Source organism: Alternaria infectoria (genome assembly GCF_024043175.1).
Source record: "Alternaria infectoria strain BMP 0036 chromosome Unknown scaffold_1, whole genome shotgun sequence".
Taxonomy (NCBI): Eukaryota; Fungi; Ascomycota; class Dothideomycetes; order Pleosporales; family Pleosporaceae; genus Alternaria; species Alternaria infectoria.
Window position 1 is genome coordinate 3072360 of NW_026250690.1, and position 12966 is coordinate 3085325.

Below are 12966 nucleotides of genomic sequence, written 5' to 3' on the forward strand. Positions count from 1 at the left end.
GTGACAGCTCTAGGGCTATGGTACCCTTGAGAAGCGAGACTGCCAGGCAATTGTAGAGAAGAGAAGAAGTGAAGCCTCAGAAAAAAAAAGTTCGGAGCCTCACAGCAACGAAAAATCGTGAGTAGCCTAGCTGCCGCTGCATGGCGGGGTTGATTGGTCTGCCCCCACCTTAGCGAATGACGAGTTAGTCGGCCTTTCTGTGGCTCGCCGAACATTTTGACCAAAACTCTGGTAGTGAAGAAAATATTTTACGTTGATCTTCATCGGAGGTTGTTCTCTTCATCGTGCTACTCAGAAGCGCTGAAGACGCCGTCGTAACGAATTTCTACCCTTGCCATGGATGGCTTTGCAACAGAGTAAGCAAACTCGAAGGCTCGAACGGGCGAATGTCACATGCATTTGCGTCGAGATCAACGCGCATGCAAATCTTCAACAAAGAGTTCGTGGGCGAGGACGCGGATGGCGGTGTGAAGACGAAGTGCATGTTTCGCCAAAGCTGCCAATCGTGCGTAGCGGGAACATCTTTAACGAGGTGGAGCGGTAAATGATCTGCACAGATCCAACGGCTCGCTCATGCGAGATGCCGTCACCGTCTGTCGTGCCTGTACGCGCAAAGGCATCTGTGAGGATGCGTGCTGCTATCGCAGACTCTGGTGTTGGTGTTTTCCAGTCCGACAGCGGCTAGATGACAAATACGATCTAGCAATTATCGAAAAGACATGCAGGGCCACAAGCCTCGCCCTAGACGCGAGCGGCAGGGTAGCTGTCAGGGTATTTATCGATCGAGATTGTCTAGATGCCTTTAGATCGCGGGATTCTTGACCGCATCAGACCGCGTCGTGGGGGCTATGAGCGATGCATCCTGGATCAGATGAGATGAGGGCGTGATGGTGGGTGTCTTCATCAGCTCGTCTCTGGTGTGGTGACAGAGGGCGAGGGCAGACTACCTGCATCAGGCATGTGGAGGAGGATCTGAGGTATTATATGTAGGCAGTCTGCACCCCAGAGTGCTAGCATACCCACTTCAGGGCAATCGTCGCGATGACGACTTTGAAAATGGCGCTTCGTGCCCCGGGCGAGTCTCACATGGCATTCTAGACATGCTTTTGGCGGCGCCCCGCGTTGCAGGGCCTGTCGGCATGTGGTCGACGGGCGCGTCTATTGGCTACAGACGCGTCTGGCAGAGGAACGACGCGCGATAAGGATCGAGCCTTTCCCTTCTGCATCTTCTGTCGACGGCGACGAGGGCGCATGACGGGCTAGAGTTCGCAGGCGGTGAGGTCGGCGTGGCACGAAAGTAGGCAAGAGCCCTTTTCACGATCCTCCTGCTTGTGCTTCATTTCCCGTCGGTGATGAAACCTCGCACTCTCCACCCAACTCGCACCCCGTCCCTCTCCCCTACCTACGCCGACGCTGACGAGGAATCCCGTTTCCTTTAGAGGCTCGAGGTAGTGACATGTTCGCCTCATTCTTCCGCCAAAAGTCACGCCGGCCCTCTGAGACGACGCCTCTGCTTGCGGCCATCCAACGCTACCGCCGCCGCCAGAATGGACAGGACTCGGAAGACGACGAGGACGAGCAGGATGCCCTAGCGCAGTACGAAGGCGAGGATGACGACGAAGACGAAGACCGCCAGCGGGATGGACCCTTGCTGCCCGTCTTTTCTTCTGAGGTTTTGGGTAGGCGCACAAATATACTTGCTACTGCATCGCACTGACAAGATCCCAGATCGCATACCCATCTACAACACCACGCATGCGATCCGCATAATCCTCGTCCAGCGATGCGAAACGACGCTGTCATGGGACCAGCTGCGCTCCCCGCAGGTGTCGCAGTTCCTCGTCAAGCCCATCCAGCAGCAGATCCGCTCCGACCAGTTCTCGCGCGGTCTCCTGTACTGCTTGCTCGCCAACTGCCTACAGTTCAAGAAGGAGGGAGAGGAGAACCCCGGCAATGTGGGCGTCAGCAAGACGCGGGCGCTCATATGCGAGCTGCTGGCTATGCGCCTGCTCAAGGAGTTCTCCACGCGCGAGCTCATCGATGCCCTCTCCTACGACTTCGACCCGCTCCAGGGCATGATGGTGCAGGGACGCGGGAACAACACCCCCGGCGGCGCAAACTGGTCGCGACAGGCCTACCGATCTGCGCGCATCTCCACCCTAGAGATCGCCATTCGCGCTCAGGCCAAGAAGTTCCTCGCCCATCCTCTGGTAGTACGCCAGCTGGAAGCCATCTGGGCCGGCACCATCGTCTTCCACTCCGCAGCCGACAATCTACACCGGAAGCCTGACTCCCCCCAACAGCGCGGATACAACACCCGCGATGATGCCTCCCCACGAACAGGCCCGTCCCGTCGCATGTCGCCCACCAAGCCCGCGCCTCCACTCCCTCCGCCCGCCGCGCTCCTCCGCCGTACAGTGACCCTCTACGATCCCCACGATGCCTCCCTCTTCAAGCTCTCCCGCCTTCGTGTTCCTCGCTACCGCAACCTGTTCTCGACGCTTTCCTTCGCCATCATGCTAGGTCTCTTCTTGGCGGTGCTGGCTGAGAAGTCAGAGGACATCACAGCCCTCGAGGTTCTGTTCTGGTTCTGGAGCGCCGGATACATGCTTGACGAAGTGGTCGGTTTTTCTGAGCAAGGCTTCGGTCTATACATTATGAGTGTGTGGAATGCATTTGACTTGGGTATCCTCCTCATGTTCATGGCCTACTACGTCCTACGCCTTTACGGAATTCTCATGCCCGATGTCAGTCGTCATAGCGTTGCCGCCATGGCATACGATGTACTTGGATCTACCGCTGTCCTACTCTTTCCTCGACTCTTCTCGGCACTGGATCATTACCGATACTTTTCGCAGCTGCTCATCGCCTTTAAGATGATGGCCATGGACTTGGTTGCGATTCTCGTCCTCATTGTGATAAGCTGCAGTGGTTTCTTCGTCGCATTTAGCCTGGCCTTCAAGAGAGATCTTGGTGCGTCCGACGCCGCATACGCCATTTTCCAGCTGGTAATGGGTTTCACACCCGCCGCTTGGGATCTCTGGGGTGAGGTCAACTTCCTCGGCAAGACTATGCTTGCTCTGTTCCTCTTCATTTGTCACTTCCTTATCGTCACCATCCTGATCACGGTCTTGACAAACTCTTTCATGGCAGTCGTTAAGAATGCCGATGAAGAGCATCAGTTCCTCTTTGCTGTCAACACTATCTCCATGGTCAAATCGGATGCTCTCTTCTCCTACATCCCGCCTACCAACATCATTGGATGGCTATTGATCCCGCTCAAGTACACCATGTCCTTCAAGAAGTTCCTACGCATGAACCGGCTTGTCATCAAGCTGACCCATCTTCCTATTCTGTTCGTAATCTTCTTTTACGAGCGTGTTCTTCTGTCACATCTATCATACGGCCCAACTGATCTGGTTGAACAACGGGGTCGGGCTGAATCCAAAGCGCCTGTGCCTGCGTTCAGCATCCGAGGCCCTACTGAGCTCTTCAGTCCGCGCCTGCGCGAGCCATCCGTCACTACCTTCCAGAAGGACCAGGCACTCGAGGAGGTGTTCCGGCGACCTTTCCGCGACTCTAGTTTCCAACCGACCCCCCGCTACCCAACACCTAGGAGGAACTCGGGCAACGTCGTATCCGATTGGATGAGGAAAATGGGCGATGATGATGAAAACGAACCACCTCAGGACGACTCGCGATCAGTTCTGGACCGACTTGAAGGGCCCAATAGGCCACATCTTCGGCGAACGAAGACCGCCGGCCAGCCAAGGCGCAGGCACCCACTCGCTACCAGGACGGTGGTTTCTGACCCTGATGACGCTGGGACTCCATTGACCCCAGCTATAGCAGAGGAAGAAGAACCAGATCTGAGTTTGGCTATGGTCATGGAGGAGGTGCCGCAGCAGACGGATGCTGATGGAGACGACGAGGATGACGACGCAAGTTCTGATCAGCAAGTCACTCCACGGATTGAGGCAAGCCAGAAAGACAGCAAGAGGCCTCAGACAGGATACCAATCTTCTGAAGACGAGTCCTTCCAAACGCCAATGACTGTCTTGCCGAAGTCGCAAAGCCGTACACCCGCCATTGTGGCGTCGCCCTCTGATTCCAGCTTCAAATCGAAAACGCCTTTGTCGCCTAGCAAGAGGCGTTTCAAACCGGGACATGCCCGTAACACTTCCACAAGCACGATCCTCTTCAGCCCTGTGAAGGAGACTATGAACGTTTCCCGCGCTCCATCCCCCGAAAAGCGACCAAGGACAGGCGTTCGCAGTGGAACAGCCACTGGTACGGCCACTCCCGGACGTCTCGACGGCTCGAGTGGCACAGGTGCCAAAACTCCAAAGCGTACTAGTGTCCCACCTCTTGCGGCTCCTTCTCGTCCTCGTGCCATTATGCCACCACGCGGGATATCGTCCAACCTGCTGTCTAGAAGCCACGGAGCACGCGAGCCTTCGTTCAACGCTATTGCCCTGGATCTGGCGTCAGACCTTGGAGACAATAACCTCAATCCCAACTTTGGCAACCTCAACGGACTACCTGCATCGTTCACCACGCAGTTCGAGATGGCTGCTAGAATGAAAGCACACGAGATGCAGAAGGGCAGCGACAACGACTCGGAGTCCAACCGCATGAGCAGGATCATGCTTGCGCGAATGACTACACTCGAGGAAGGTTTCCGCGACATGCTTCAGGAAGTCAAGGGACTGAAGCAGGGCGAAAGTCAGATCGGCAGCCGCGGTACGCAATCGCCGCCGAATGAGCTGACCACCAAGAAAAAGGGCAAAGCGAAGAAGAAGATGAGTATCCGACGAAGTGATGAGGAGCCAAGAATGGGCTCCAGTCTATAAAGAAGTAATGATGCCGCATGTGGCGCACTGCATATCTCGGTGTTTTGATTATTATCTCGCATGGCTTGCGTTTGGTACTTTGGGTTTGGCATAACTGTTTCGACGAGATACCCCATGGGTATTATTCATGTCTGATCAGCGGCGTTCCATCCGGTTCAGCAAGCATTGTCCGTGTCTTGCTTTTGTATCATTAGTTCTCGTTGTTTCTCGTCACAGTGTGGTCGTAATTTCTAGTTCAAACACAGTGGTATTGTAACACTATGGCTTGTTATCCTGCGGTAGCTTCCCTCACATCATATGTCACTCGCTCTCTCAGTGCACTCCAATATCACAAGAACGGGCCCGTTGGGTTTCCTCCTCCTGTCTTTTCAAGGTGTCGCCGGATCTGGGACCGAGGCACGAAGTCAGCGTGACCTCTACACGCGATTACGGAAGGAAGCTCACCTTATAGTTCATGAAGATGTGCCAGGCAGCCGCGATAGTGGAAATGATAATCATTGCGATGAGGGTGAGCAGCTCGAGAACTTCGCTTCGTGTCCAGGGTGTTGAAGACATGGTCATGTAGGCTTGTGGGAGTCGTGGATGGAGTCCACGGGTATGTATGATTGTTTGTGATCGTATTGGCCGCTGTTGCGAGAAGCGAGATGTCTGTTTACCCAAGGCCAAAGATATACAGGCATATATGTAGTTATTGCGTACACTGGTGTAAATTCATTCCGGTGGCTATCCAACATATCGATGACTACCCGGATAACATATCGATATCAAATTGTCTTGGAAGGCTGTGTTCTGACTATACTTATTTCGAGTGTCGGAACAAGACGCGGGACACCGCTCAATTAATCGCTAGACCGATTCGAGATGTCGGAAGCAGATTCTTACTCTGATGCTTAGAATCTGTTACACAGGTCATGTAACGGGTTCTCTATGGTGATGATAGCCCTGGAGGCGATGCAGTGCTAGTGCGGATGCGGATGTCGGAGTGAAAACTAGGCTGCATTGAGACGTCGGAGCCTCGAGCCAAGACAGCGATGTGCATGTGGCTGCAGAATGCTGCGCAATTGCCATCTTTTCCATGCGCACTTCGGCAGGTGGCTTCTCCCTGGCCTGCTGTCAACGATGTCGCTCGCTCCTGTAATATGTTTGCACGTCCGCTCTTCAGGGTGCGGTTTTGCTGTTCACCCGCATCGTCTCTTTGGCCTATACATCGCACCTAGCTGACGTGTATCTGATCAGTGTCTTCTGTTCTCCCCAGTCTCCCGCCTGAATAGCCACTTGGGCAGCCTCGTCGATATGACTGAGTCCGCAAGCGACATCCACATGGAAGACGGCGATCCAGCTTCAAATCATCAGAGGTATCTTCCCGACTTCGATGGATCATATGCAACCTCTGGGTACGATGGATACCTTGCTATGGAGCAGCAGATGAGCTCTGTTGAGCAGTTGCATGCATGGTACAACGGCCCTTCACTTGCTTCCAGCATGAGCCCACCTGTTCATCTGGCGCAATCATGGGTGCCTGATCGGTATCCCCAGGAATTTGACAACGACTTGTTATCGTCAAATATGTGCGAGGTTGATCCTTCAACTTGGCTACCCACATTCTTCAGTGGACCCGCTAAAAATGATAATACTCGAGTTTATCAAGACGTAAGTTCAATCTTGCCAGATGAGAAGAGACCGAATGTATACTAAGGCTACGTTTCTCTAGATCTCCCTGAACGCCACTACTGATGTGGGGTTGTACCCGCAGACGATCAGCTCTTTAATCGCGCAGGGTTCTCTCCCTGTGGATATGCACTATGATATTCCTTATGTACACACTCTCGTGGAGGATCATGGCTGTGAAGATCCCTCGCTCGATGCGTCATACTACACGCTTTCGACAAGCAGCGATTTCGAGCCTCATATCTTCAAAATCAACTTCGATGATGCTCTAGTCCAGAGGATAGGCAGCGGTAGTTCAGACTCGTATGTGACGACATCTGCTGGCAGCACTGACTCTGAATGGCCGAGGCTACAACGCAGAGCAACCGATCCGCTCAAGCAACCCATGGACTTGGAGCCGTCGCATAATAGAAGCCCATGCGTCTCATATGGCTCAATTCATGCACCCGAACCCGTCACCTCTTCGTGGCAGGCGCCAGCAACCCAGTCAACGGCATGGTCTGTTGCCTCCTCCGCCCCTACACAAGCGCTACCAACTCGTAAGAAGCCCATCAAAGCCAAGCGCAAACGCCATATCTCAGACTTCGAAAATCACGACCGTTCGTTACGGGAGGCTGAGAAACATATCTCAAAACGAGCCAGAATACCACAATCGTCTGTCAATATCCTCTCGTTTCGGGGTCGAGACGACCCTCCTAAGTGTAGAGGTCGCCGTGAGGAGTCAGCAAAACAAGACATGCAAGGTCTCGCTCTTGCCGGTGGCTCATGTACGCATTGTGTGCACATCAAGAAGAAGGTACGTTCCAACCCGATATTGACTCACGATCATGGCTAACAATTCGAGCATCAGTGCGATAGACAAGTTCCCTGCGCCATGTGCGCGAAGTTTTGGAATCGTTATTCGACAGGAACACTACTCAAAGCGAAGCATATCGACTGTGTATTGCCTGACAAATCTGCTGGTACGTACTTGGGTATATATACTCCAGCAAGCTATGACAATGTCACTAACTATGTGTTCAGATGTTGCAGTCCAAACGAAACTCGCACTGCGTCAGATATACGATGAGATGACCGCGGTTCACAATTCTGCCTTAACCCTACCGAAACTGATGTCAGTTATGGACAACCTAAAGCCAAGTCAGAAGAGGCTTATGCAATCTCTCTTGGTGCATCTTCCCCGAAGGATACGACAAGACCTCGGATGCTACTTCTACATAGTCATGATTATCACTCGCACACAAAGCCTCCGAACCCTATCTCCCGGGACCAGTTCCGCACGCGACATTTTCGACCAATGGCACATACTTGAGACCTCAGCCTCACTTTCTGCATGCAACACAATCAATATGCCAGAGCTCAACGACGAATTTACTTTCGTATCCAACATCAGCCATTACATCTGTGGTATCAACGCACCACCACTTGCGTGTATGATACGACAATTGGAAGGGAGAAATATTGAGCATCTAGCTCGGAATGTCCAGCGATTTTCCGAGTTGTACATATTTCCACATCCTCCTAATGTCTTCGATGATGCCATGACCTGGATATTCAGGATACAGATGAAGGTTGGTCCCAACTGTTGGAATCACTCAAGGAACCATCTCAAGTTTATCTTACTGAGAAAACCCTCGGATCAATGGTGCTGCAGTTTATGGAGAAGTCATTTTCTTCGCTTTCAGACTGGAACTTGTGTGACTGGGCCAGCAGGTTCCTTAGGAACCTGAAGCCGAAGCTGGATCCGGGGCTGGAGTTAAAAACACTAGAAGTAGAGTACAGCGACTGTTTATGTCAGTTATGCATGTATGCGTAGAGAAGGCTTCTTTTCTTCAAGGGTTCTAGGCCTTCACTTCTTGGAGTATGCTGCTGCCCCATGTTAATCCTTTGTCTACGGTTGGAACAAGTACCTTACCCTGACAAATCTCACTTGTCTGGTATAGATGGAGGCTCTCATCACACATGCTACCGGATTGCGGTATCATGAGCTACGTGATGATCGCCAACGCTCTGGCGGCAGGCATGTCACATGTCGGAAGCAGGTACAGGACAATATCCAGTTCCACTCTACTCTGACTCACTTACGTCTCACACTCACACTTGTCTTGACCCTGTATGATGGATCCTCTCCTTCTCTTCTTTGTTTCGCTCGTCTTCAAATCTCTCATCGTTGAACCCCGAACGCCATTTTATCGTTTCAATCTCTTCATCGACATACTTGCCATTATCCAATCATTGAAGAACTCCGATGTGCGTTAAACTCCCTGCTTGTCGAAATCCTGCACTCTACTACTCCGCCGACTATGAAAATCTCAAAAAGCTTCCCTGTGTGTCAATCGATGACGTCTGGAAAGGACACTGAGATGTGTATATCGCGATAACGAAGAAGAGGTGTTGCCGACCCGGGTACCTCCTAAAAGTCTACACTGCCTTCAGGATGTTGTTAATTTAGTTTCCAAGGTTCTGTTACTAATGTAGACGGCAGAGCACCCGTTCAATTTTTGTTCTCCACCGTACAAAGTGGTGGTGTGAAACCGCAATATGAGTTTGGAGTAACGAGTCTATGCTTTGTCCCCTGAATATCACTTTGGACCATTTCCAGGGTCCATCGGTCCAGAATGTAGGAACGCGCACGTACGTGTTGCGCAAACCACCTCCCTCCTTGTAGACGAGTTCATAGCCACATCTATATTTGTTCGAACACCGGACGTTCTAGAATCTAGAGAGTGGGTCGCGCACCTAAATGGAGCAATCGATCTGACATTGAAAGCATGTCGTGCATTGTGACGCGCGCCCTTCCCCACAGGCACCCTACCTAGTATTCTGCGGGCAATCGGCGCAGGGGAAAGCTAGCCAGTTCCACGGTTCGTACGATGGAGCGATCCGTGGACTTCCATAATTAGTTTCCAAGGCTCCGTTGAACCCTTACTCTTAAGCTCGCGTTTGCACTTTCAATTGCTTGACAGTTTGCTACTACCATTTTACTAGAGTCAGAAGCGTTAAACGATTGATCGTCCCCGCATCCGACATCTTGCTCAAAGAAACCGGAACATTTACCCCGCAAATCATCGCAAGCCTCACACGACCCTCCCAAGGTTACAGCACACACGGCACACGGCATACGCACAGCGGAAGAAACAATATGGCGCCCATGCACAAGACTCCTAGCGAAGAAGGTACGCACCTCCCTCATCGAGCACTTTCGTGCGCCAAACGTCCAATTGGAGAAGCTCCGACTAACATGCCGTCACCCCAGAAATCGCAAACACCCTCGGCAACCTTGAGCTCTCAGCCTCGCATCCGCAGAAAACCGCGCAGAAGCCCAAATCCAAGCCCGTCGCAGATAGCTGGGAAGCCGAACTCAGCGGGTCGGATACTGAGACTGAGGATGTAGACCTCGGCAAGTCTGCACAGAAGGGCTCACCACACGATTCTCTACAACCCTTATCGACCACAACTTCGCGCGATAACCCGCCGAACCCGCCGCCGCCTACACCTGCCAGTCCCACGCAATTCGAATACCCGGATAATGTTCCGTACAACTTGAACTCTAGTTTAAGCGATAGTGGGAGCCGGAGCTCGAGCAGAGGAGGCCCAGATAAACGGCCAGAGAAGACAACGTCGGTAGCTGGGAGGATGATTGCGGGTGCGTTGGGTGTTAGAGCGCCGAAGAGGACTGAGGAGGAGAGGGAGTATGACCGCGTCATGAGGGAGAAGGAGAGGAAGAGGAGAACTGAGGAGAGGGAAAGGGAGAAGAAGGAGGCTGAGGAGAGGGAAGCCAGGAAGAAGGCTGTTTGGGATGACTAGAGCCGTTGAACGCTCTTATGCTCAGACTATGCTCGGCATGTAGTTTTAGTATTGATGTACATATAAATAGTCTACGAAAAGGTGTAAATTAGATGTAAAAAGCCAAAATGATATTGATTGAACATCGGAGTGCTAGTATGTTGTTTTCACTGCATGTGGGATTATTGAGCACCAATTTTACTCGATGTTGAACCGAACCTCTTCTTCGCTGGAGATTCCATGAGCACCAATCTTCATCTGCCGCACATTGCTGCTAGGTCCAAGACACGTGCATATAAGTCATGGAAAGTATATAGTAAATTCAATCCCTCTCGCTTATGGCGCACCATCAGCTAATACGTGAAGACTCAAATCGCGCCGCAAGGGCGGTCTTGGTAAATCCGTGACGCCCGAACCCATAGTATCATATGTGAAAGCAAAACCCATGCCTCTTTTCCGCCATCGCCGCCGCTGAAAGCAATCGTGTCCTCGTAGGTCTTCGGCAGGTCGCACTCGTGGGTATACAAGGTGACGGCCTAGCCACTAGGTGTCGAGATTCAGTGCAGCTGTAAGGACTTCTGCACACTGTCGCGGAGGGTCGCCGGTCAGCAGCCACCAATCTGCTCCTGGTGGACTTCAAGGGTGTCGCCGTCCTGCATGTCGAGCTGTGTCGCGTTAGCAATTGTCCCAGAAGCGCAGCCTTTCGCTGTATATAGAAGACTGCAAAGTCTCTCACGTACCGTGTCTGGGTTGTCGGCGGCTGTTACGCGCTGGCCGTCGAACAGGAATCGCACGCTTGAGATGTTCTTTCCCTGACGGTCGCAGAAGGCGTTCATGAGCTTGCCAAGGGCAGTGGTGCGCTTGATCTTGAAGAAGACCTCGTTGTTGTTATCGGTGACCTTGATGTTGAGGTGCTCGCTCTGGCCACCGTCTTCAGGCTTCTGCTGCACGTTGGGCGAACCGTTGTCAGACATTTTGAGGCGTGGGGGATGTGTGAGCGTCTGTGTGAGGTGTTGGGTCGCAGAGCGGTCGAGCAGGGCTGTTCGGCGAGGTCAGTTGGCTATCCAGCGGAAGCGGTGGAGAATAAGGAAGCGCCGTTTTGTCGTGGGGAAGGCTGCTTTATATAGTGCGGAGATAGCCGTACCTTAATACCGGCGCTTTGGTGCTGATTACGTCGGGTGATAGAAGACTCTCGTGAGGCTGGGCAGACGCGTCGGGTGTATGTAGGAGCGGTGGCAACGCGTGAGGAGTTCTGTGCAGGAGGAAAGCGCAACGACGACGAGGTGGGAGCACTGAGAATTAGTGGGGTCTCGCTCTCAAAGCATTGGCCAGCCCTAACTAACCGGCTTCACCTTCATCACCTTTACCTGCACGACGTAATTCGTCTTACCTGTTCTCTTACCAAGTCGCTATCTCTTCTGCCTCTGGATTTTTGCTTTTACAAACCTTGCATATCGACTCTTGCATCGCTGCGGTTGTTGGCTATTTTCACAATGGTATGCTCATGATGTCACGCTTATGGAACCGGCGGCGAGTACCAAATTGACAAGACCCAAGGGAGAAATGGAAAAGGACTTGAGGACAGATCCTCCGTGTCATCCTAGAGCATGTGCAATTCAAAGTGTGTATCTAGTCAACTTGTATCATACTGAGCTAAGTGGTAGACTGCATACAGAAGAATAATTACAACGAGGAAAAGTGCAGAAAAGAGGTATGCATCCATGTCTTACAGGAGAGCCCTTGAACACAGAACGGCTTTGAACGCAGCCTCACCAAAACCAGGTTGATGCGCTATACGAGTGCTGCAACGCCTTCTACAAAGAGCAAGGGGAGAATGCTAGCACTGTGAGCTGTCCGAAATATACCCTCCTTAAGTGAGTCTCGAGATCCGTTCAACTCATCAGCAGTTCTAACGACACCTCAGACTCAAAATGGAGCAGCGTGCGAAAGGGATATCATAGCCTCTAGCAAACTGTTGTATGCATATCCCGTGTAATTGTAGTGTAAAATAACAAATCAAAACGCCTGGAGCTTCTTTCTGCGATTGACACTGGATCCTCGGCCTCTCCATGCAAAAGTTTCGCGTCACTAGCAGTGTCGCGACGGGGCACGTTTTCTCTGAAGTCGATGGTACGTAGCATCGCATCCAAATGGTATCCGCTGTCGTCTGGCTCATGCATTTTGGGACACCAGCTACAGCGAACATCATAGGTATGCACTTTTGCCAGAGTGTATTCATGGAAACGGGCTCCTACGCGAGGCTGGCGCATCGAGATGTATGAGCCGAGAGGGCCAGACGAATGTGGTGCCTAAGACATTCGCATGCCATTCGAGCAATGGGTCGTTAGCTTAAGAGATGTATCACTTCCTATATCATCCGCACTGTCATTCCCCACTTGGGAGTCCAGCCAGGTTACCAGAAAGCGCATTGATCTAGGACAGCACGAGCGCGTCATGAGAAACTGAAGATTCCTGACGAGACTCTAAAGGCGCCGTCCTGTGAAAACATTGTGCCGAGAGACTCTGGGTAAGGGCAGATTTTGAGTTTTATGTTCACTAGCGCGCCGAAGCTTGGCGACGCGCTAAGGGCAGGGACCGTCGGCGCGCGACTTGTGTTTTGTGATGGGCTTGGGGCAGTCAACCACGAGCATCGCAGCTC

At 52.3% G+C, this 12966-nt stretch overlaps 3 protein-coding genes across 3 annotated transcripts; 2 read left to right on the top strand and 1 right to left on the bottom strand.

The window, feature by feature from the left end:
* Positions 1–1456: 1456 nt before the first annotated feature.
* J4E92_001020 (uncharacterized protein) lies at positions 1457–4853 on the top strand (the record flags this gene model as incomplete). Its single annotated transcript, XM_051492434.1, has 2 exons — positions 1457–1679; positions 1729–4853. 2 exons carry the CDS (start codon positions 1457–1459, stop codon positions 4851–4853), a joined length of 3348 nt encoding a protein of 1115 aa, XP_051357946.1.
* Positions 4854–9663: 4810 nt separating this feature from the next.
* Positions 9664–10328, top strand: J4E92_001021 (uncharacterized protein; the record flags this gene model as incomplete). Its single annotated transcript, XM_051492435.1, has 2 exons — positions 9664–9697; positions 9778–10328. The coding sequence occupies 2 exons, from the start codon at positions 9664–9666 to the stop codon at positions 10326–10328; spliced, it is 585 nt and encodes a 194-aa protein (XP_051357947.1).
* A 584-nt stretch (positions 10329–10912) lies between these two features.
* Positions 10913–11281, bottom strand: J4E92_001022 (uncharacterized protein; the record flags this gene model as incomplete). The annotated part of the gene is made up of 2 exons (XM_051492436.1): positions 10913–10972; positions 11048–11281. 2 exons carry the CDS (start codon positions 11279–11281, stop codon positions 10913–10915), a joined length of 294 nt encoding a protein of 97 aa, XP_051357948.1.
* Between the last annotated feature and the right edge of the window lie 1685 nt (positions 11282–12966).